Consider the following 23,847-nt stretch of genomic DNA (forward strand, 5'->3'; position numbering starts at 1 on the left):
AAACTTACCCCTGAAATCTTCTCTGTACCTACTCCCAAGCACCTTAAAAGTCTGTCCTCTCGTGCGAGCGATTTCAGTCCTGGGAAAAAGCCTCTGACTCTCCGCAGGATCAATGCCTCACATCATCTTGTTCACCTCTCTCAGGTCACCTCTCATCCTCCGTCGCTCCAAGGAAAAAAGGCTGAGTTCACTCAACCTATTCTCATAAGGCATGCTCTCAAATCCAGTAAACATTCTTGTCAATCTCCTCTGCACCCTTTCTATGGATTCCACGTCTTTCCTATAGTGAGGCGTACAGAACTGTGCACAGTTCTCCAGTTAGGGTCTGACCAGGGTTCTATATAGCTGCAACATTACCTCTGGGCTCCTAAATTCAATTCCACGATTGATGAAGGCCAATACACCATACGAATTCTTAACCACAGAGTCATCCTGCGCAGCTGCTTTGAGCTAGGACCCCATGATCCCTCTGATTCTCCACACTGCCAAGAGTCTTACCATTAATACTATATTCTGACATCATATTTGACCTGCCAAAATGAACCACTTCACAAGGGTTTTGGCCCGAGACGTCGACACTACCTCCTCCCATAGATGCTGTCCAGTCTGCTGAGTTCTGCAAACATTTTGTGTCTTTATTTTGTTACGTATTCAGGCAACAATAAATATATATGAGTTAGGCAAGGGTTTTCATAACAAATAACACCTTTATTAAACACTGAAAACCAACCCCCCAAAAGTAAACAAACATTAGCTTAAACGGAACTCAGCTGCTGTGCGGCAGATTCACAGTTCTTAATAGCGCTGCAGTTCAAACGGTTCTTAAAGCGGTATTGAAAAAAAACAGTTCTTTACAGCGGTATGCCGAAAATTCAAAAGCTCACAGTCCTTTTAAAAGGAGAGACTTTTTAAAACGATTTAAATGCTCTTCCACGTCGTTGTCCTTCGATTCCCGGCGTCGAACTCTTCCCACGTCGAATTTTATTAAATATAACGGCTTAAAAAAACACTGACCTTTCTTCCACACTCTGTCCTCAATCTCCCGCTATCCCAGCGGAGATTAACACGAGAACAGTCAACGAAATCCTTCCGAATGAGGATTAAATAAGGTCGAACTTTCCACCGTCGAAAATCGATTCTCCTCGAGTTTTATCTTCCAAACTTTTATCTTCACTCTCCACAGCAAAGAAACCGCTGGCAATGACCTTTTAAACTTTAGGCATTATATAAAACTTCATTTTTCAACTAAACTGCGTCATCACATTAAATCACGCAGGGACATGAAGTCAACTTGGCAAATCCCGCCACGAACTGCCCCACCTGACAGGGTGGGTCTTCATTTTATACCCTGTAAAAAAAAACTGTCACATGACCTCTACTGGCGGGAAAATGACATCACTCCACCATCACAAGACCATTACCTCATGTCCAGTATAACTTCAATCCCAGTCACGTGACAAGGGTACCACTGTCACGTGTCACTGGTACGTAACATTTTATTTCCATCATCTGCAGATTCGCTCGTCGTGCACTTCACACATAACTGGGCTGAACTCCATCTGCCACTTCACAGCCGGTTTTGCATCCCGCTGTAACTTCTGACAACCCTCCAACTATCCACAAAATCCCAAACATTGTGTCATCCGCAAGCCTATGAACCCATCCCTCCACATCTTCATCCAGTTCATTTATAAAGGTCACGAAGAATACGGGTCCTGGAACAGATCCCTGATGCACTCCACTGGGGTAACCGACTTCCATGCAGAATATGACCCGTCTACAACCACTCTTTGCGTTCTGTGGGCAAGCCAGTTCTGGATCCACAAAGCAGTATCCCCTTGATTCCATTCCTACTTACTTTCCCAGTAAGCCTTGCATGGGGCACCTTATAAAATGCTTTGCTGGAATCTATATACACCACATCAACTGCTCTTCCTTACAATGTGTTAGGTCACATCCCCACAAAAATGCGTGTCTCGTAAGGCACGATCTGCCCTTTACAAAGCCATGCTGACAACTCCTAAACATATTATACCTCTCCAAATGTTCATAAATCCTGCCTCTCCGGATCTTCTCCATCAACTTACCAAAAGCTGAGGTAATATTCACTGGTCTATAATTTCTTGGGCTATCTCCTCTCCCTTTTTTGAATAAAGGAACAAAATCCGCAACCTTCCAATCCTCTGGAAACTCCCACGTCTCCATTGATGATGCAAAGATCATCGGCAGACTCAGCAATCTCTCCCCTCGCCTCCCACAATAGCCTGGGGTATATTTCGTCCGGTCCCGGCGATATATCCAATTTGATACTTTCCAAAATTTCCATTACATCCTCTTTCGTAACATCTACATGCTCAGGCTTTTCAGTCTGCTGCAAGTCATCACGACAGTCACTAAGATACTGAAGTAAAGTATTCATTAAGCAGTTCCTATCGTCTTGTTAAATAATTATTGTGATCTTATGGTCGTATGGTATCTCCACAGCTGCGCAAGAACGGGAGTCGAAAGAGAAGATCGGAAATAGACCGTCCCGTCTGATCTGCCTACTCTGCCTAGTTACGTCCGCCCTCATCGTGACAGTGGCCGGTCTCTCGATCCATGGTGAGTGGAACGGTCTCCGGATGGAGTCAGACCGTAAATACAGAGAGTGGAATATATTGAGATTGTAAAACACAACAGTAAAACCAACACCCCCTTTACCGTAACACAGATGGAAGAAGGCAGCATACATGAGGTTTAGGAAGCAAGGATCAGATGGGTGTATTGAGGGACATAGGGTAGCAAGAAATGAGATGAAGAAGGGGCTGTGGAGAGAAAGAATGAAGCAAGAGATGGCCTTGGTGAGTAGGGTAAAAGAAAACCCCAAGACATTCTTCAATTATGTGAAGAAGAAAAGGATGGCAGGAGTGAAAGTAGGACTGATTAGAGATAATGGTGGGAAGATGTGTCTGGCGACTGTGGAAGTTAGCGAGGTCCTAAATGAGTACTTCTCTTCGGAATTCACCAATGACAGGGAACTTGATGACGGTGAGGACAATATGAGAGAATTTAATGTTCGGGAGCATGTTGATATTAGGGGAGAGGAGCTGTTGCAGTTGTTAAATACATAAGGGCGGATAAGTCACTGGGGCCTGACGGAAAATACCCCAGGCTGCTTCACGAGGAGAGAGAAGAAATTGCTGAGCCTCCGGCTAGGATCGTTATGTCCTCGTTGTCCACGGGAATGGTACGGAAGGATTGGAGGGAGGCGAATGTTTCCCCTTGTTCAAGAAGGTTAGACGGATAGTCCGGGTAATTACAGACCAGTGAGGCTTACGTCTGTTTTGGGAAAGCTGTTGGAAAAGATTCTTAGAGATAGAATCTATGTGCATTTAAAGAATCATGGTCTGACCAGGGACAGTCAGCATGACATTCTGAAGGGCAGATCGTGTCTAACAGGCCTGATAGAATTCGTTGAGGAGGTGACCAGGGATATAGATGAGGGTCGTCCAGTGGATGTGATATACATGGAATTTAGTAAAGCATTTGACAAGGTTCCACGTGGTAGAGCATATGTAGAAAGTCAGAAGTCATGGGGTCCAGAGTAGCTTGGCCAGCTGGATTCAGAATCGGCTTGCCTGGAGAAAGCAGGTTGTCGTGGCGGAAGGAGTACATTCGGATTGGAGGGCCGTGACTAGTGCTGTTCCACAAGGATTGGTTCTAGTACCTCTAATTTTCGTGATTTTATTAACGACATCGATGTGGGTTTAGAAGGGTGGGTTGGCAAGTTTGGAGACGACGCAACGGGTGGTGGTGTTGTGGATAGTGTAGAGGATTGTCGAAGATTGCAGAGAGACATTGATAGGATGCAGAAGTGGGCTGAGAATTAGCAGATGGAGTTCAACCCGGAGAAGTGTGAGGTGCAACACTCTGGAAGGACAAACTCCGAGGCAGAGTACAAAGTAAATGGCAGGACACTTGGTAGTGTGGTGGAGCAGAGGGATCAGCGGGTACGTCCATAGATCTCTGAAAGACACCTCACAGGCAGATAGGGTAGTTAAGAACGCTTATGGTTGTCAGCTTTCATAAGTCGAGGGATAGAATTTAAGAGTCGCGAGGTAATGATGCAGCTCCATAAAAGTATGGTTCGGCCACACTTGGAGTACTGTGTCCAGTTCTGGTCCCCTCACTATAGGAAGGATGTGGAAGCATTGGAAAGGGTACAGAGGGGATTTACCAGGATGCTGCCTGGTTTAGAGAGTAAGCATTATGATCAGAGATTAAGGGAGATAAGGCTTTACACTTTGGAGAGAAGGAGGATGAGAGTAGGTATGATAGAAGTATGCAAGATATGAAGAGGAACAGATAAATTGGACAGACAGCTCATCTTCCCCAGGGCACCACTGATCAATACAAGAGGACATGGCTTTAAGGTAAGGGGTGGGATGTTCAAGGGGGATATTAGAGGAAGTTTTTTACTCAGAGAGTGGTTGGTGCGTGGAATGCACTGCCTGAGTCAGTGGTGGAGGCAGATTCACTAGTGAAATTTAAGAGCCTACTAGATAGTTATATGGAGGAGTTTGAGGTGGTGGGTTATACGGGAGGCAGCGTTTAAGGGGTCGGCACAACATTGTGAGACGAAGGGCTTGAACTGTGCTGTACTATTCTATGTTCCATAGCACGGACACACCACAAACCGTGATAAAACATGGTCTATACCGTAACATAATGAAGACTCATGCTGACACAGACACGCCATTCACCATCACATCAACAATGCTGTTACCGTAGCACGGTCACGACCTTCAACAAGACGCAGATGCACTCCTGACCGCGACACTGACACGGCCATCGCCGTGACACACACGTGTCTGTAACATCGACAGGCCCCTGACCGTGTTACTGATAAACTGCTCAAGCGACACCGACACACACCTCACAGTGACACCGACACGCTCATCACCGTGACACTGAGGTACCGTACACCGTGACACTGAGGTACCGCACACCGTGACGTGATCCGCTCTGCACCGCATCGTGACAAAGACTCACACGTCACTGTAACACCACTTACCGCGACAGTATCACTCCTCAACATAACACCGATGTACCGCTCGCTGAGGCAATTACCCTCACCTCACCCTGACACCGGTAAACCTCTTAACAGATACCGACACATAAATTCAGAATGACTCAATGACATGGAGATAGAACTCTCCGTTACACTGACACACACCTCAGCGTGTCAGTCTCTCACATACCGTGGCCATGACATATCTCTCACCGTGGCACAGACATAACAATCTCTTTGCGACCAGCACACTCCACGCCAGGATACCGTGACACGTCATTGTGACCCGGTACACCTCCCGCCGGGGCACAGAGACTGCTGTCACAGAGACACCGACACGTTCCTCACAGCAACTCGGACATGCCCCGCCCGATACTGACGCAGACACCCATAGTACCAACAAAACCTTCACTGGGACATTGATTTTCCCCCCAAGGTGGCGCCGACGCCTCTCACTGTGCCCAAAGGATATGCTTCACCGTGACACCAACACAACACTCTCTGTGAACGGTTCGGTAGCGTGATGCTGACTCATGTAAAGGCTAAACATCCTTCACCATCTCTCTCAGTGTCACAGATCCGTCACCAGTTCACTGAGATGGAAACGAAGTACAGATCTGACAACGAAACCAAGGCTCAAATCTGTGAATTGTTAACCAGCAGAAGAGGTGAGGCATCATCTCCCTCTTTCACCGGCTCCTCATCACAGGGCAGGCATGGAGAGAGGATGCGTCACTCTGTGCTTGACATCGGGAGTGTGTGAAGAGATGGTAGGGAGTGTGATTCACTCTGTGTTTGACCCGGTGTTTGTGTGATGGGGCTGCGTGGAGGAAGTTTCTCTCTGTCTCTGAATCCAGGAGTGTGTGATGGGACAGTGTGGAGGGAGATTCACTCTGTCTGACCCCGGGAGTGTGTGATGGGACGGTGTGGAGGGAGTTTCAGTCTGTGTCTCACCCCGGGAGTGTGTCATGGGACGTAAGCAGAGAGATTCACACTGTGTTGAACTCGTGAATGTGTGATTGGACCGTGTGGAGGCAGCTTGTCCCTGTGTCTGACACTTTGCTCTGTGGTGTGTTGAGAAGCTGTAGAGCGAGAATCACTCTTCCTCTGAGAGAACGGGAGAGTTTATAAAGCGAGCAGTTTGAGAGGGGGAATGTCATTTCTTCGGTAGTTTGGACTGGGCCCGACTACGCAAGCGCGTGAAGGTCGGCCTCTGAAGTAGCGAGAGGTTTTAAAAAACGAACAGATTAACGGAGCGGGCACCGGAGTAGTGGGAGACAGAGTAGGAAGGGTTTGGCTCGAGAGGCTTCGGCGAGCAGAGACCGAGGACGAGCTTGCCACCAGTGAGATAAGGCCTGGTAAGCTACTAAATTAATTAATCTAATTCGCTTAGAAATAGGTAATGGAGGCAGCAGTTAGGGCAGTCGAGCGCTCCGTTTGAAGGACGTGGGAAGTCAAGGCGAGCCAAATTGTCCCCGATGACTACACCTGTAAAAGGTGCATCCGGCTGCAGCTCTTGACAAACCGAGTTAGGGAAATGGAGCTGACGCTAGATGAACTTTGGATCATTCGTGAAGCAGGAACAGAGGTAGACAGGAGTTTCTGGGAGATAGTCACCCCTAAGAGTCAGGAGGCAGGTTACTGGGCGACCGCAGAACATCCCTGTGGCCGTTCCCATCAACAGGGAGTTTGAGCACTCAGATGCCGTGGACCATGTAGGGATCAATGACGTGGATAGGAAGAAGGAGGAGGTTCTGCACAGAGAGTTTAGGGAGCTTGGGGCAAAATTGAATGACGGGACTCCAGGGTTGCAATGTCAGGATTGCTACCAGTGCCACGTGCCAGTGAGGCTAGAAATAGGTGATAATGCAGTTAAATACGTGGCTAAGGAGTTGTTGCAGGAGGGAGGGCTTCATGTTTCTGGACAATTGGGTCTTGTTCCAGGGAAGGTGGGGCCGGTTACGATGGGACGGGTTGCTCCTGAACAATAGGGGGACTAAAATCCTTGCGGGAAGGTTTGCTAGCGCTGCTGCCGTGGATTTAAACTAGATTTGCAGGGAGAGCGGAAACAGAGTGATAGAGGAAATAGTGAGGTGGAGGAGGATAAAGGTAATGAGAGAACTGCTAGTGCATGGAGCAAAGCCAGATTGAACATATAAAGAGGCTTCGAGGACAGAGAAGCAGAATGAAGGGTGTAAATGTAGTAAGGTAGAAGGGCTAAAGTGCGTCTTCTTCAATGCAAGAAGCGACAGGAACGAAGGTGATGAACTGAGAGCTTGGATGCGTACATGGAATTACGATGTAGTGGCGATTACAGAGACGGCTGGCACCAGGGCAGGATTGGATTCTCAATATTCCTGGATTTCAGTGGCTTAAAACGGATAGAGAGGGGGAAAGGGGGAGACGGGGTGGCGTTAATGGTCTGCAATAACACTACGGCTACAGAAAGGGTGATTTATGCGGCAGGATCCTCCTTTGAGTCAGTATGGGTGGATGTCAGGAGCAGGAAGGGAGCAGTTACTCTACTGGGGGTATTCTATCGACATCTTGTAGCGGCAGAGGCATCTAGGAACAGACTGTGTGGCATATTTAGGAAAGGAGTAAAAATAACAGGGTTGTTATCGTGGATAACTTTAACTTCCCTAATATTGATTGGCACCTGATTAGTTCCAATGGTTTAGACGTTGCAGAGTTTGTTAAGTGTGTCCAGGACGGATTCCTGTCACAGTATGTTGATAGGCCGACTAGGTGGGATGCCATATTGGATCTATTAGGGAACCAACCGGTTCAGGCCACAGAACATAGTGGGTGAGCATCCTGTGGACAGTGACCAACGCTCCCTGGCCTTTAGCAGTATCATGGGAAATGATAGAATCGGAGAGGACGGGAAATTTCTAATTGGGGAAGGTCAGAAATATAAGGCTGTAAAGCTTGAACTAGCGGCTGGGGATTGGGACGACGTATTTGCAGGGAAATGTAATATGGATGTGTGTTTGATGTTTAGGGATCTCTTGCAGGATTTTAGGGATAAATTTGTCCTGGTGAAGAAGATAAAGAATGGTAGTGTGAAGGAATCATGGTTGATAAGTGAGGTGGAAACTCTAGTCAGGTGGAAGAGGACAGCATACATGGGGATTAGGAAGCAAGGATCAGATGGGGCTATTGAGGAATATAGGGTAGCAAGAAATGAGCTTAAGAAGGGGCTGAGGAGAGCAAGAAGGGGGCGTGAGAAGGCCTTGGCGAGTAGGGTAAGGGAAACCCCAAGGCATTCATCAATTATGTGAAGAACAAAAGGATGACAGGTGTGAAGGTAGCACCGAATAGAGATACAGGTGGGAAGTTGTGCCTGGTGGTTGTGGAAGTGAGCAAGGTCCTCACTGAATACTTCTCTTCGGTGTTCACCAATGAGAGGGAACCTGATAACAGTGTGGACAATATGAGCGAGGTTGAAGCTCAGGAGCATTGCTAATATTAAGGGAGAGGAGCTGCTGGAGTTGTTGAAGTACAATAGGATGGATTAGTCCCCGGGGACTGACGGAATAGTCCCCAGGCTGCTCCACGAGGCAAGGGAAGTGATTGCTGAGACTCTGGCTAGGATTGCTCTGTACTCGTTGTCCAGTGGAATGGCACCGGTGGATTGGAGGGAGGCGAATGTTGTGTTCTTGTTCAAAAAAGGTAGTAGGTATAGTCCAGGTAATTAAAGGCCTTACGTCTGCGGTGGGAAGGATGTTGGAAAAGATTCTTAGAGATAGGATCTACAGGCATTTGGAGAATCATAGTCTGATCAGGGGAAGTCAGCATGGCTTTGTGAAGGGCAGATCCTGCCTAACAGGCCTGATAGAGTTCTTTGAGGAGGTGTCGAGTCAAATAGATGAGGGTAGTGTAGGGGATGTGATCTACAAAGATTTTAATAAGGCATTTAAAAGGTTCCAAATGCTAGGCTTATTCAGAAAGTCAGAAGGCATGGGATCCAGGGAAGTTTGGCCGGGTGGTTTCAGAATTCGCTTGCCTGCAGAAGGCAGAGGGTCGCGGTGGAGGGAGTACATTCAGATTGGATGGTTGTGACTAGTGGTGTCCCACAAGGATCTGTTCTGGGACCTCTACTTCTTGTGAATTTTATTAACGACCTGGATGTGGGGGTAGAAGGGTGGGTTGGCAAGTTAGCAGACGACACAAAAGTTGGTGGTGTTGTAGATAGTGTAAAGGATTGTCGAAAATTGCAGATAGACATTGTTAAGATGCAGAAGTGGGCTGAGAAGTGGCAGATAGAGTTCAACCCGGAGAAGTGTGAGGTGGTACACTTTGGAAGGACAAACTCCAAGGCAGAGTGCAAAGTAAATGGCGGGATACTTGGTAGTGTGGAGGAGCAGAGGGATCTGGGGGTACATGTCCACATATCCCTGAAAGTTGCCTCACAGGTAGATAGAGTATTTAAGAAAGCTTATGTGGTGGGAATGATGCAACTCTATAAAACCCTGGTTAGGCCACACTTGGAGTACTGTGTCCAATCTGGTCGCCTCACTGTAGGAATGATGTGAAAGCATTGGAAAGGCGACAGAGGAGATTTACCATTATGCTGCCTGGTTTAAAGAGTATGCGCTATCAACAGAGATTACGGCAGCTGGGGCTTTACTGTTTGCAGAGAGAAGGAGGATGAGAGGAGACATGATAGAGGTGTACAAGATATTGAGAGGAATAGACACAGTGGACAGCCACCGCCTGTTCCCCAGGGCACCACTGCTCAGTTCAAGAGGTCATGGTTTTAAGGTAAGGGGAGGGAAGTTCAAGGGGGATATTAGAGTAAGGATTTTAACTCAGAGAGAGGTTGGTGCATGGAATGCACTGCCTGAGTCAATGGTGGAGGCAGAAACACTAGTGAAATTTAAGACAATATTAGATGGGTATATGGAGTAATTTAAGCTGGGGGATATATGGGATGCTGGGTTTAAGAGTCGGTACAACATGGTGGGCCGAAGGGCCTGTTCTGTCCTGTACTAATCTATGTTCTATATCTGTGTCTATTTGACGTGTGTGCTGAGGTATTTTCCTTCGGGAGTGTATGATGGATGGTGTGGAGGGATATTCACTGTGCCTGATCCTGTTAATGTGCGATGGGACGATGTTGGAGGCGGGGAAAGTCTCTTTGTGCCTGACCTCAGGTGAACGTGATGGGACCGCACGGCGTGAAATTCACTCTCTGCGTCACCGCGGGTGAGTGTGATGGAAAAGTGTGCAGGGAGATTCACTCTGTGTCTCACTGTTCCTTGTTCGTGATTTCCAGAGCAAACCTGTTCCGAGAATTGGGTCACAAATAAAGACCGGTGTTACTACTTTTCCACGTTTGAAACATCTTTATACAAAGCGATTCAAGAATGTTCAAACCGTGATTCAAGGCTGCTTGAAATCAATTCAAGGGATGAAGCGGTATGTGTCACAGCACGAGAAGATCCCACAGAAACACAGGAATCATCAAACACCCCCGGGGTCAGACAAAGAGTGAAAACGCACAATACACCGCCCCGTCACACACCCCCGGGGTCAAATACAGAGTGAATCTACCACCACTCCGTCCCATCGCACACTCCCGGGGTCAGACAGAGAGTGCATCCCTCTCCACACCGTCCCGTCACGCTCTCCAGGGGACAAACATAGAGTGAATCTCCCGCCACACCGTCCCATCACACACTCCCTGGGTCAGACGCAGAGTGAATCTCCCGCCACACACGTCCCATCAAACAATCCATGGGTCAGACACAAAGTGAATCTCCCTACACACCGTCCCATCACACACTCCTGAGGTCTGACACAATGAAGCTACCTTCACTGAGTCCCGGAAGAGATTCCTGTTGTAATCAACTGAGAGAAGCTCCGTATCATAGTTTTCGATTCTTGGCATTAATACAGTAAATTTAAATTTCCCAGAGCTTTGTATCCCGTAACCTTGTGTCCAGAACCCCTATATACTGGATTGGAAAATGCGAAAACAGGTGAGATTTGGACTGATCTGTCGGTTGAGAGTTGGGTATTGTGATAGTCCTGACGGGAGAAAATGGAATTCGTTTACAGTCTGAAGTAGTTTTGTGGAAAAAGTGAGGGGTATTGGGATTTGTTTGTTAGGGGGTAAGGTGGTACAATAGGAACATTTTGGGGCCAACTTATGTCTGACGGGGAAGGACAGGACAGTGGGAATATTTCGGAAACTGGCAGGGGGCAGTAGGGAGAGATCAGCACACAGGGTTTATTTTGGTACTGACGCATGTCAGTCAGGAGAGCGCGGTGCAGTGGGATCATTTTGGAGATAGTCGCCGGGCTGTGAGGAGAGGGAGCAACAGGGGGATTAGTTTGGTGAAAGACTTAGATTTTCGGGGCGAGAGTAGGACAACTGGATTAGTTTGGAGACCAGTACAGGGAGATGGCACACAGTGGGTTAATGTGATTAGTTCGGAGCTAGTCGCCGGGCTGTGAGGAGAGGGAGGAACAGTGTGATTCGTTTGCTGAATGACATAGATCTGAGGGAAAAGAGCTGGGCAGCGGGATTAGACGGTGGGAGAGTGGGGTTGTTGCGGGGACTGAAACAGATCAGAAGGGAGACTAAGGGCCTGTTCGATTCGGATGGGGACTGAGGACTGTGGAGAGGAAGCGGTTCGGTGTGATTAGTTCGGAGGACACGGGACTCTGGGGGGACAATGGGTCAGTGCAATCGGGGGAACTGACCCAGGATTGTGGGGAGTCATTGGGAACCGTGGTATCTGTCTGGATACCGGCACCGGGCCGTGGGGGAGAGCGTTTGAGTGGGATGAGTTTGTGGAGGGACACAGGCTGTTAGGAGATAGCGATTTCCTGGGATTAGCTTGGGGACGGTCCGGGCTCGGGTTCTCTGCTGGAGCTGTTTTGCCTCTGTTGAATTTTTTTAACCCTCTTGTGTAGGAATGCGAGCTTCCGTCTCCTGTACAAGTGGTCTTCGGGGACGCCCTACTGCAGTCAGTGTGATCCGACTGCAGTCAGTAGGATTTATCCTTGCAATCGTGATCAGCATTTCATCTGCGAGAAGTCGTTGTTCCCGGATATTCCTGAAAAGATCCAGGGTCTCTGTCAACAGCCAGTGGAGGCGACATGAATCAAATGACTAACTCCAGTCTCCCCTTCACTCTCACTCCCCGATCCTTTCAGATTCCCCGCCCACCCTCTCTGCACCTCCCTCCTACTCCAATTCCTCCTCTTAACGCAACCATATTCTCCCCACCACACACCGACAAATCTCTCTCCCCGTCCATCCCCTTATTTCCCTCCATTCCCCCGTCCCGCTCTCTCTACCTATCTTATTATTACCTCGTACTTCCGCCGCCCGCTTTCTTCTGCTATCTCTACCCACCTTTTTCACCTCTCTCCCACTTTCGTACGCCTCTCTACACCACTCTCTTCCCTCACCGTTCTCTCCATCTCCCCGATATTTCTCTCTCTCCTTTCCACCCACTCTCCCCTCAATCCTGTGCCGTCTGTGGCAGTGCAGCCGATTTGAATCCAGTGCCAACCCCTCTATTTCCCCACTGTCTCTTCGTCAACTATCAACCCTCCATCCTCTCAAACTCCCTCCTCGCCCTCTCTGTCCCTGTCTCCTCCCCAGTCTCCAACTGCTGAGGCGTCCCCATTCTCCCCACTACGCACCGACAAAACTCTGTCCCCATTGACCCCCTGCTTTGTGGCCATTTCCAACCCGTCCCGTTCTTCTCCACCCTCTATTGCCTCGCCCTTTCTCTGCCCGCTCTTTCTCCTCTCTCTCAGCCAACTCTCTCACACTCTCTGCTACCTCTCTACCCGTCTCTCCCACTTCCCTCTCCGCTCTCTCTGAACCCTCCGTCTCCATGATCTCTCTCTCTCTTTCCTTCCCACCCGCTCTCACCGCAATCCTGTGTCATCTGGTTCTCGATAACCCAACCCTGGGTGAAAGTCTGTGCGCATTCCCTCTGTCTGTGCCGCTCTCGGGTTTATGCACCTCTGTAAGTTTGCAACACTGATCCAGGGAATAAAGTCACAAAATTCCTTCCCTCTCTACATAACCCTCGATTTCCTGCAATATCCCAGTACAACTCCCTGCACACTCTTTCCAGGTCAGTGGCGTTTATTCTAAAGCAGAAAGCCTCACCGATGTCTTGTACCACTGCAATGTGATCTCCCGACTCCTGTGCTTAGTGCCCTGACCGGTGAAGACCAGCGTGCCAAGTGTCCTGTCTTATCGAATATTTTTAAGCAGAATCGCTATTTGATTTTTATTTTTTTATCCGCAATTTAGACGGCTTGGAATGTGTTCTTCTGCTGCATCAGAACTGCAAAAAAAGATGTACAGTTAAAGTAAATTACAAACATTAATAAACACCGCAAAAATGTCGAGTTAGTGCTCGTGCGTTCAGAGATGTGACGGCGCGGGGTGAGAAGATGTTCCTGAATCGTTGTGTGTGGGTGTTCAGGCTCCTGCGACTCCTCCCTGATGGTAGTAACGAGCAGAGAGCTTCTCCCGAGTGAGGAGAGTACTCAGTGATGGATGCCGCCTTCTCGAGGCTTCGCCTCTTGACAATGTTCTCGATGGTGGGGAGGGTTGCGACCGTCAGAGTGGCGGCTGAGTCTGGAACCCTCTGTAGTCCGTTACTATTCTGTGCGTTGCAGCATCCACACCAGGCGGCGATGCGGCTAGTCAGATAGTTCCCCATCGAACATCCATAGAATATTCCTCATCTTCACTGAGAGAGTACATCCCCTCAAACTCATAAAGCTGTGATCCCTTCTGAACCGAGACAGCTGTGGATGGTGTTGAACCCAAATGCAGAGTAAGGTCTGGAATTAATTCGGACTCAGACACGAAGTAAACAAGACGGCACCAACCCAAACCAAAGACGACATCACAATCTGTAGTACTGGAGACGGAACTCTTACGGTTGAGCACTGAGTGCTCAGCTAGAATCCTTTAATGATAGACCTTCATGAAGGAATGTGGCATTGATGAATTATATATCTGAATCTTAGAAGAAAAGTGAGAGTTAACCGTACTCCGGGAAACCTTTTGTGTTTCATGACATGACACCTTTTTTGTGTTTGCATGAACGTGTTCGGCCACCATAGATCCTCTGAGTTGCTGACACACAGTAACCGAGGAACTTCAATTAAACCCATACGACACAGGAGCAGAATTAGGGCATCGAGTCTGCTGGCCGTTTCATCACTGATCCATCACTCAATCCTGGAATAAATCTCTCTCTCTCTCTCTCTCTCTCTCTCTCTCTCTCTCTCCCTCTCTCTCTCTCTCTCTCTCCTCTCTCTCTCTCTCTCTCTCTCTCTCTCTCTCTCTCTCTCTCTCTCTCTCTCTCTCTCTCTCTCTTATCTGTAGCAGATGTCCCTGCCTCTGACCATTTCAACGCTGATACATTGTCCTCTCAGCTCCAATCTCCCGGTCTCTCCTGTTATACCTTCATGTCTTCAATAATGAAGAATTTTCCATACTATGTTTTAAAAATACCTAATGGCTGGTAGTCCACAGCTGTTTGTGGCTTTGCATTCCGCAGATTCACCACGCTCTGGCGAAGGAAATTCCTCATCATCGCCTTTCTAAAAGATATCTCTCTATTCTCAGGCTGTGTCTTCTGATCTTAGACTCCCCGTACAACAGGAAACATTCTCTGCACATCAACTCTATCATGACCTTTCGCAATCCGGAAACTTACAATAAGGTCAGCTTTCATTATTCTGAATTCCCACGTTTACAGGCCCGGAGCCATCAAACTGTCTTCCTGTGACAAGCCACTCAATCCGTGGAATAATTTCGTGAAACTCCTTTGAACCGTTTCCAATACAATCAAATACTTTGTTCGATAAGGGATCTCAAACTGCTGACAATCTTCCAAATGGGTTCACACAGTTCCTTATTAATCCTTAGAATTACTGGGTGGAGGGAGGCTACACATAATGTCTGAACCGCGAGTGTGTGATGGGGCGGGGAAAAAGTTTCAATCTGTGTCCGTACCAAGGAGAGTGTGATGAGAAGGTGTGTAGGGAGTTACCTCTGTGTCTGACCTCTGAAGTGTGTGATGAGAAGGTGTGTAGGGAGTTACCTCTGTGTCTGACCTCTGAAGTGTGTGATGAGAAGGTGTGTAGGGAGTTACCTCTGTGTCTGACCTCTGAAGTGTGTGATGGGACGATGTGGAGGGAGATTCACTCTGTGTCTGACCCCGGGAGTGTGTGATGGGACGGTGTGTAGGGAGTTACCTCTGTGTCTGACCCCGGGAGTGTGTGATGGGACGGTGTTGAGGGAGATTCACTCTGTGTCTGACCCCGGTAGTGTGTGATGGGGCGGTGTGGAGGGAGATTCACTCTGTGTCTGACCCCGGGAGTGTGTGATGGGACGGTGTGGAGGGAGATTCACTCTCTGTCTGACCCCGGGAGTGTGTGATGGGACGGTGTGGAGGGAGATTCACTCTGTGTCTGACCCCGGGAGTGTGTGATGGGACGATGTGGAGGGAGATTCACTCTGTGTCTGACCCCGGGGGTGTGTGATGTGATACTGTTCAGGGGGTGTCGCTCTGTGCCTGACTGTTGAAATCATCTATGAATAAAATTCTGGCGTTGGGACAGGTTCCAATGAGAGAGTACGAGAAAACAGCTCCACGCGTTTGCTCAGAGCGGAACATTTGTTAGGGAATGAGAAAAGACGTTCTGTGTGTGATAGAGGGATTACTGGATGGTATTTTGCCTCCCGAGTGTCGGGGACACTACCACTCTGAGCCGGTCCTCAGCAATCTTCAGTGGGAGGGTGAGCAGGCAAAGTTCGGTATGTGCTGATGTGGCCAGAAGTAGGAGGCAACACCTACTAACACGTGGCTAAGGTGTCGAGGTATGAATGATGGCTTCTGATAGTTCAATCATTGTGTTCTCTTCTAAGGAAGGTGTGACCAGTGTATGAGGCCAGTTTCAATATAATCCATGTTTGATTTTCATTCAATCTTACATGAATAGGCATAAATGCAGCCAGACGAACCAGCGTTACTCCAGGACCAAGGTGCGAAAACACCTATAATATATAAGGCTTAAAATAGGCCACAATGCAGCTTGAGGCCCGGGGTCCACAGAATGCGACCGAAATCTGGATTCGACACCAACAAAGGCTGTCTTCTTCCGAGCGAACACTAGAATGCGGCACATACACCTGCCCGGAGGCTGCGCCACAGCGCCCCCACGTGGCGCAGCCCCTTCATTTTCTCCGCCACCGAGCAAATCTTACCGTTTCCACCTGGACTGGACTGGAACTCATGTTCCAGCGGGAAGTTCTGTCATTAAAGAGGAGGAGGGGTGGGGATTGAATCAGAGAAGCAGGGGGATGAAAAACAGAATGCCAAAACAAATAGAGGAGTGTTTGCTGACGCAGATGTGGTTAAGACCACCGACAAAGTGAGGAAGGCAAAGATTGAACCTGCAGGGAGTCATGTTCTGAGCTGCCCCTGTCTCAATGCAGGAAGTATTGTAGGAAAGACCAATAAGCTCAGGGCAGTTTTTAATTGCTGGAATTATGATAGTGTAGACATTAGTGAGACGGCGTTTCATGGCTGGCAGGAGCGTCCGCTCAACATTCCCGGTATCGGGTGTATTAGTCGTGATGAAGCAGGAAGCATTCAAAGTCGAGGGGCGGCTTTACTGGTCGCATGAGATTCATTGACAAACTCAGGGAGAGAGGGGTTCATGTGCCTCTTTGACAGGGACGTTAATGTGCAGGGAACGCAGGGAGATGGTTGTTGTGCAGTCAGAAGTGATTTACTCATTGGCATATCACAATATTGTGGGCCGAAGGGTCTGTTCTGTTAGGTGATTTACGTTCACTGCTCTGCAAGAGGGGCAAAAGACAGATTTCAACTCATCGAGTGGGCAGACAATGGGGTGGGTTATATCACGGACTTTGACGATGGATTGTTAAACACGGAGTACTAGAACGTCACAAACAGCATAGACAGTAAGCGAGACACACAGCTGTCACTGTGACACCTACACAACCCTCACCATGACATGGACACAGCCCCGAACGGACGCTAAGCGATTCCAAACCGTGACACCCACACACATCTCGCCGTGACGATCTGCGTTACAGGGTTGGAACTGGAACTGGATGAACTCGGGAATTATTCGGAAAGCTGAGGGGGTGACAGGGAGAACATATAGAGAGTTAATTTCACCCAGGGTGTAGGATACAGGAAACTGGGTGACAGACTGGAAGGGGAAAGGTGTTGAACAGCCAGAAGCAGTGCAGAGACCCCTTGTGGCCAACCCGCTCAATAACAGATAACCCCATTGGGTATATCTGGATGGGAGGATTGATGTGCAAATGACCAAGCAGGGGAAAGTCTCACCGGTCAGGGCTCTGACACTGACTATGGTTCTGTGGCTCAGCAGGGAGGCGGGTGAAATCTGGCGAGTTGTATCGATAGGGTTCTGATTGTTAGGGGGACGGAAAAAAGGTACAGTGGACGAGAATGAGATTCCTCGATGGTATGCGGTCGTTATCGTCACCTGTATATAGGACGCAAAAGGGACTCTGTTCTCCAAACTCATGTGTGTGCAGGTGTGTCCAAAATTAGAAAATTAGAAACACACACACACACACACACACACACGCACACACGCACACACGCACACACGCACACACGCACACACGCACACACACACACACACACACACACACACACACACATTTATGCAGCTTGAGACAGCTTGGGCATCTGTATGGGAATACAGATTGTATTCTGCCGAGCGAACACTGGGGGGCAGCACAGACTACTGCCCAGAGGCCGCCCCACACCTTCCCCACCTTGCTCAGATCCTTCATTTCCTCTCCCATGAACAATTTTCTCAGTTTATACCTGAAGTGGAATCGAACTTATATCCCAGCGGTATGGTTTGCCATTAGAAGTGGAGAGTGGTTGTATAAACTAGGGTTGCAGGGACATGTAAATAAGAACGCCATTACAGATAGTTGAGAGGTTGTTGGGACAGTTGTTGTTAAGACTTCTGAAAAAGTCAAGAAGCAAAAGGTTGAGCCTGCTGGGACTCATGTTCTGTCCTGCGTACGTTTCGATGCAGGAAGTATTGTTTGAAGGGCCGATGCGCGCAGGTCAGGGGTCAACGTCTCTAAGCCTGACACGGTAGATATTAGTGAGCCTTGATTGCAGGCGGGACAGTACCGTTTACATAAGCTATGAACCAGACACACAACCCTCACTGTGACACGGAGGTGTCCTTCAATGGGACACTGAAAGTGTTTCGGCCACAACTCACATCTGACATGAACACACCCCTCATCGTGACGCTGACACACTGACAGGCTCCGCACCACAGCAGGATCTCACCACTCAACGATACCAACACAGAGTCAGGCCCTGACCCGTAACTCGAATACAGTCCTCCCCGTATGCATAACACCCTCCCTCTCCAAAACTGCTCCCCCATCCGTTAACCTACCCCTACACTATTCGCAGTCACCGTCACCCATCCCTAGCCTGCAAGCAACCCCGTCTCCATGACCCAAATCCTCACCTGCACACTTCGCCGTCTCCATCATCGCGTACGTACCCATACGCCCCGCCCCTGCCTGATACACTCCACCTGCTAAATGCTCCCTATCTACGTCGCCCACCCCCACACTCCTCCCACTCTGTGTCACAGGCAATTGCGCCGAGTATGAGGGAGAGATGACGGCTTGTGTTTCACCTCCCCCCCGTACCATGGCTATCGATCGCCATTGTGGGCCGAAGGGTCTGTTCTGTTCGGTGATTTACGTTCACTGCTCTGCAAGACGGGCAAAAAGACAGATTTAAACTCATCGAGTGGTGCAGATAAGGGAATGGGGTAGATCAAGGACTTTGACGATAGATTGAGTAACACAGAGAACAACCAGTTCACAGACAGCATAGGCAGTGAGCGAGTCACACAGTTGTCACTGTGACACCTACACACCACTCACCATGACATGGACTCAACCCCGACCGGACGCTAAGCAACTCCAAACCGTGACAACCACACGCATCTCGCGTGACACTCTGCGGAACAGCGTTGGAACTTGAACTGGATGAGCTCGGGATCATTCGGGAAGCTGAGGGAGTGATGAGGAGGGCACATAGAGATGTATTTACACCCAATGTTTCCGATACTTGAAACTAGGTGACAGACGGGAAAGTGAAAGGGGTTAAACAGCCAGAGCCAGTGCAGTGAACCCTTGTGGCCAACCCGCTCAATAACAGGTAGACCACTTTGGATACTTCTGGATGGGAGCAGAGAGGTGCAAATGACCAAGCAGGGGAAAGTCTCACCGGTCAGGTCTCTGGCACTGACTGTGGTTCTGCGGCTCAGCAGGGGAATAAGGGGTGAAATCTGACGAACTGTATCGATAGGGTGGTTTATGTTAGGGAAACGGAAAAGAGGTACTGCGGACGAGAACGAGATTCCTCGATGGTATGCTGTCGTTATCGTCACCAGTGTATCAGTAGGAAAAGGAAAACGGTTCTCCAAACATATGTATGTGCAGGTGTGGCCGAAATTAGACAGAACATTCAGTTTAAAATGTGGCTAAAGAGTTTGGGTTGAAGCGTGCAGAATATGTATGAAAGATAAAGATAGCAAGCATATGTAGGATATCTGTAAGTACTTTCACGCATTATGTACACACACACACACACACACACACACACACACACACACACACACACACACACACAACACACACACACACAGGCGCGCACACACAAACACACACACACACACACACACACACACACACACACACACACACACACACACACACACCCCTTTGCAGCCTGAGGCCCCTGGATACACTAAATGCCACCGTAATCTTCAGTTGTTCACAGCAGAGATTGTCTTCTGCTGAACGAACACTGGGGGTCAGTATAGACTCCTGCTCGCTCAGATCCTTCATTTCCTCTGCCATTAGCAACTCGGTCAGTTTACCACCTGAACTGGATCGGAACTAATATCCCAGCGGTAAGGTTTGCCATTAGTAGGGGAGAGTGGTGGTATAAACTAGCATTGCAGGGACATGTAAACAAGAACGCCATTACAGATAGCTGAGTGGTTGTTGAGGCAGATGATGCTAAGACTTCTGAAAAAGTCAAGAAGCCAAAGGCTGAGCCTGCTGGGACTCATGTTCTGAGCTGCGTACGTTTCAATGCGGGAAGTAGTGTTTGAAGGGCAGATGCGCTCAGGTCAGGGGTCAACGCGTCTAAGCCTGACACGACAGATATTAGTGAGACTTGATTGCAGGCGGGACAGTACCGTTTGCATAAGCTATGAACGAGACACACAACTCTCACTGTGACACGGAGATGTTCTTCAATGGGACACTGAAATTGTTTCGGTGTCACTGCCACAAACCACATCTGAGATGAACACGCCCCTCATCGTGACACTGACACACTGACAGGCTCTGCACCACAGCAGGATCTCACCAATCAACGATACCAACACAGAGTCAGGCCCTGCACTGTCACTCGAATACAGTCCTCCCCGTATGCATAACACCCTCCCTCACCTAAACCACTCCCCGACTCCGTCACCCTACTCCTACACTATTCCCAGTCTCCGTCACACAGAAAGCAGTACACCACTCCCCGTCTCCGTCACCCACCCACTTCCCCGCACACTTTGCCATCTCCATCATCCCGTCCGTACCTATACGCCCCGCCCCGTCTCGGTGATACACTCCACCCGCTAAACGCTCGCCATCTACGTCGTCCCTCCACTCCCCTCCCACTCTGTGTCACATGCAATTGTGCGGAGTATGAGGGGGAGATGATGGCTGGTGTTTCACCTCCCCCCGTACCATGGATATCGATCGCCAGGATCTGAATCTCTCCACAACTCTGCAAGCACAGGCCGGTCATGTGATTCCACACCACTTGCATCAGTGTTTGCAAACCAACCACCCTTTCTCTGGCCTCCTCTCTCCTCCCCTTCCTTCCTCTAACGGCAGCACACAATCCGCTCACACACACACACCATCTCCGAGAGACACACACGATTCAAGACTACTGGAAAGCCGAAAGTCTGGGTATTGGTGAGTGGGGAGACCGGAGGAGGGAGAGGGTTTCGCACTTTTGCTGACTCCGGTAGGGTGTGCTGCGATGGTGCGGGAGGTACTTCACATCTCTGACCCCGGGAGAGTGATGGGATAATATTTAGGGAGCTTCGCTGGTTATCCGACCCAGGAACTGTGCGGTTGGACGGTATCGACGTCGCTTTACTCTGTGTGTGACCCCGGAGTGTGGACTGAAACAATTTGCAGGAAGTTGTACTCTGTGTACGATCCCGGGGGTGTGTGATGGATCCTTGCGGAGGGAGCGTTACTCAGTGAATGTTTCCAGGAGTGTGTGATGGGATTGTATGGAGCGTTTTTCGCTCTGTCTGTGATTTCTAGCGATGGGGCGTTTTTCGGCGTTTAACCAGACTCCAATCAGAAACAGGGAGGAAGAAAATGGTGCCTCACACGTTCTACTCTAACGGCTAAATCTGAACACCCTTGCTGTGGCTCCACTCTCCTCCCCTTCCTTCCTCTTTTCACAGCACACCATTCCCTCTCTATGATTCTTTTTTTATAATATATTTTACTGAAGCAACCAGCACAATATAGAATACATAATGGATTACATTTTCCTCCATTTTGCTTTTGTATCTTTCCCCTAAACAAACCTCCCCTCACCCGCCCTCCCGGAACATACAATGGCAGCTAATGTATTTACAATACAACACTTCACAAATACAAGTACGGACATTTCACAGCCATACCCCCGCACTACTTCACGACGAAATCCCACACACATCTACAACATCTCATATGATCCAGAATAGACTCATATTACAATTCATCAATCACCCTGTGAGGTAAACCATATGCGCGTTAAAGGGGAAGCAACGTTCCAAGTACAATCAAATGCCCTCAACTAGTAGGTAATTCATTATGACTCCCAAAATATGACAAGAAAGGCCCCCATTTCCAATAGAACTTTCTCACAGACACCCTCAGAGTGAATTTAATATTTTCTAATTTCAGGAAAAAAAAACATTACGTCCTCTAACCAAGCAGCAGCAGATGGGGGAGTGGCAGATTTCCAGACCAGCAAGATTCTCCTACGGACCAAAAGCGATGTAAGTGAAATGATATCCGACTGGTTTGCATTTAAATCCAAAACATCAAATACAAATACAGCTATAAGCGGGCAAGGTCTCGGTGTAACCACAAAACCTCAGTGATAATTTTAAAACCTAGTGCCCGGTAGCCATCAAGCCGAGGGCAAGACCAAAAAGCATGCACTAAACCAGCCGGAGAGAAGGAACACCTGTCACAGCCAGCGTCTGTCCCAGGATATATGTCAGCACGCCTGGTTTTACTTAAATGTACAGTGTAAAACTTTAAATTGTATGAGCCCCAGTCTAGCACATGATGACGAGGAATGAACCCTATTCAGTGCTTTTGCCCAATATTCCTCAGCCAGATCCACACCAAGGTCATCCTCCCAGGCAGTCGTCGTTTTGTTTAGATTTTGAACACCCAAAGACATCAGCTGCGAGTATCGTACAGAGATCAACCCTTTATTATTAAAGCTATGAGTGAGTTTGTCCCACAACATAGCAGGTGGTAGATCAGGAAAAGAGGAAAAATTTTCCTTGGCAACGTGGAGAATCTGCAGGTATTAAACAAATAATGATTATGCGGAAGGCCATATGTTCTGCACAGGTTATCAAAACTATTAAATATATTTTCAGTGCACAAATCCTTAATGCACATAAGACCATTCAAACCCCATTGTCTACAAAGTGAATCGAGTGTGGAGGGAAGAAATAGATGGTTTCTATGAACGGGGCCCAAAACTGAACTGATGTGAACGTACAGTGGCAGCGAAATTGATTAAACATTTTGAGGGTGGATAACCTGACAGGGTCAGATGTGAATTGAGAGAATTTCAATGGGAGTGTTCTTTGACCCCTCTCCTAACACCTTGAAATAATGTAGTTGACTTAAGTGCAATAGAAAGAGGCTCAACTGCAAATGCAAAAAGATTCTATGATTCTTAAGTGGGTGAGTGAGCAGCTCTCTTGGTCCATATATGTACCAATGAAATCGATATGTATGGGGAGGTGTTTCTGTAAAGTGAGGTCAGAGATTTAACTATTAAATTAAAAGGCAGGACCACCACCCGTCCCAGTGTGCCCAGACACAGGAAGACCATACAGTTCAGCACGTGGCTCAAGCTACGGTGCAGGTGGGAGGGTTTCAGAATTCATTGTGTTTATTACAAGGAAGGTGGGATGACTACTGATGAGGTGGAAGACAGTATAGACATATAGACAATAGACAGCAGGTGCACGAGTAGGCCATACGGCTCTTCTAGCCAGCACCGCCATATACTGTGATCATAGCTGATCATACACAATCAGTACCCAGTTAATGCCCTCTCCCCATATACCTTGACCCAGCTATCTGTAAGAGCTCTATCTAACCTCTCTTGAACGCATCAATAAATTTCGCTTCCACTGCATTCTGGGGCAGAGCATTCCACAAATCCACCACTCTCTGGGTGAAAACGTTTTTCCGCATCACTGTTCTAAATGGCCTACCCCTTATTCTTAAACTGTGGCCTCTAGTTCTGGACTCACCCATCAGCGGGAACATGCTTCCTGCCTCCAGCCTGTCCAATTCCTTAAAAATCTTATGTGTTTCAATCAGATTCCCTCTCATCATTCTAAATTCCAGTGTA

General features: G+C 48.4%; 1 protein-coding gene across 1 annotated transcript; it reads left to right on the top strand.

Moving 5' to 3' along the window:
- The first annotated feature begins 5,624 nt into the window (after positions 1-5,624).
- Positions 5,625-13,372, top strand: LOC140720713 (oxidized low-density lipoprotein receptor 1-like). The gene is made up of 4 exons (XM_073035544.1): positions 5,625-5,718; positions 10,332-10,474; positions 10,973-11,037; positions 11,978-13,372. Exons 1-4 carry the CDS (start codon positions 5,649-5,651, stop codon positions 12,165-12,167), a joined length of 468 nt encoding a protein of 155 aa, XP_072891645.1. The 5' UTR covers positions 5,625-5,648; the 3' UTR covers positions 12,168-13,372.
- Positions 13,373-23,847: the final 10,475 nt, after the last annotated feature.

The sequence above is a fragment of the Hemitrygon akajei genome, unplaced genomic scaffold (assembly GCF_048418815.1).
Source record: "Hemitrygon akajei unplaced genomic scaffold, sHemAka1.3 Scf000046, whole genome shotgun sequence".
Classification (NCBI taxonomy): domain Eukaryota; kingdom Metazoa; phylum Chordata; class Chondrichthyes; order Myliobatiformes; family Dasyatidae; genus Hemitrygon; species Hemitrygon akajei.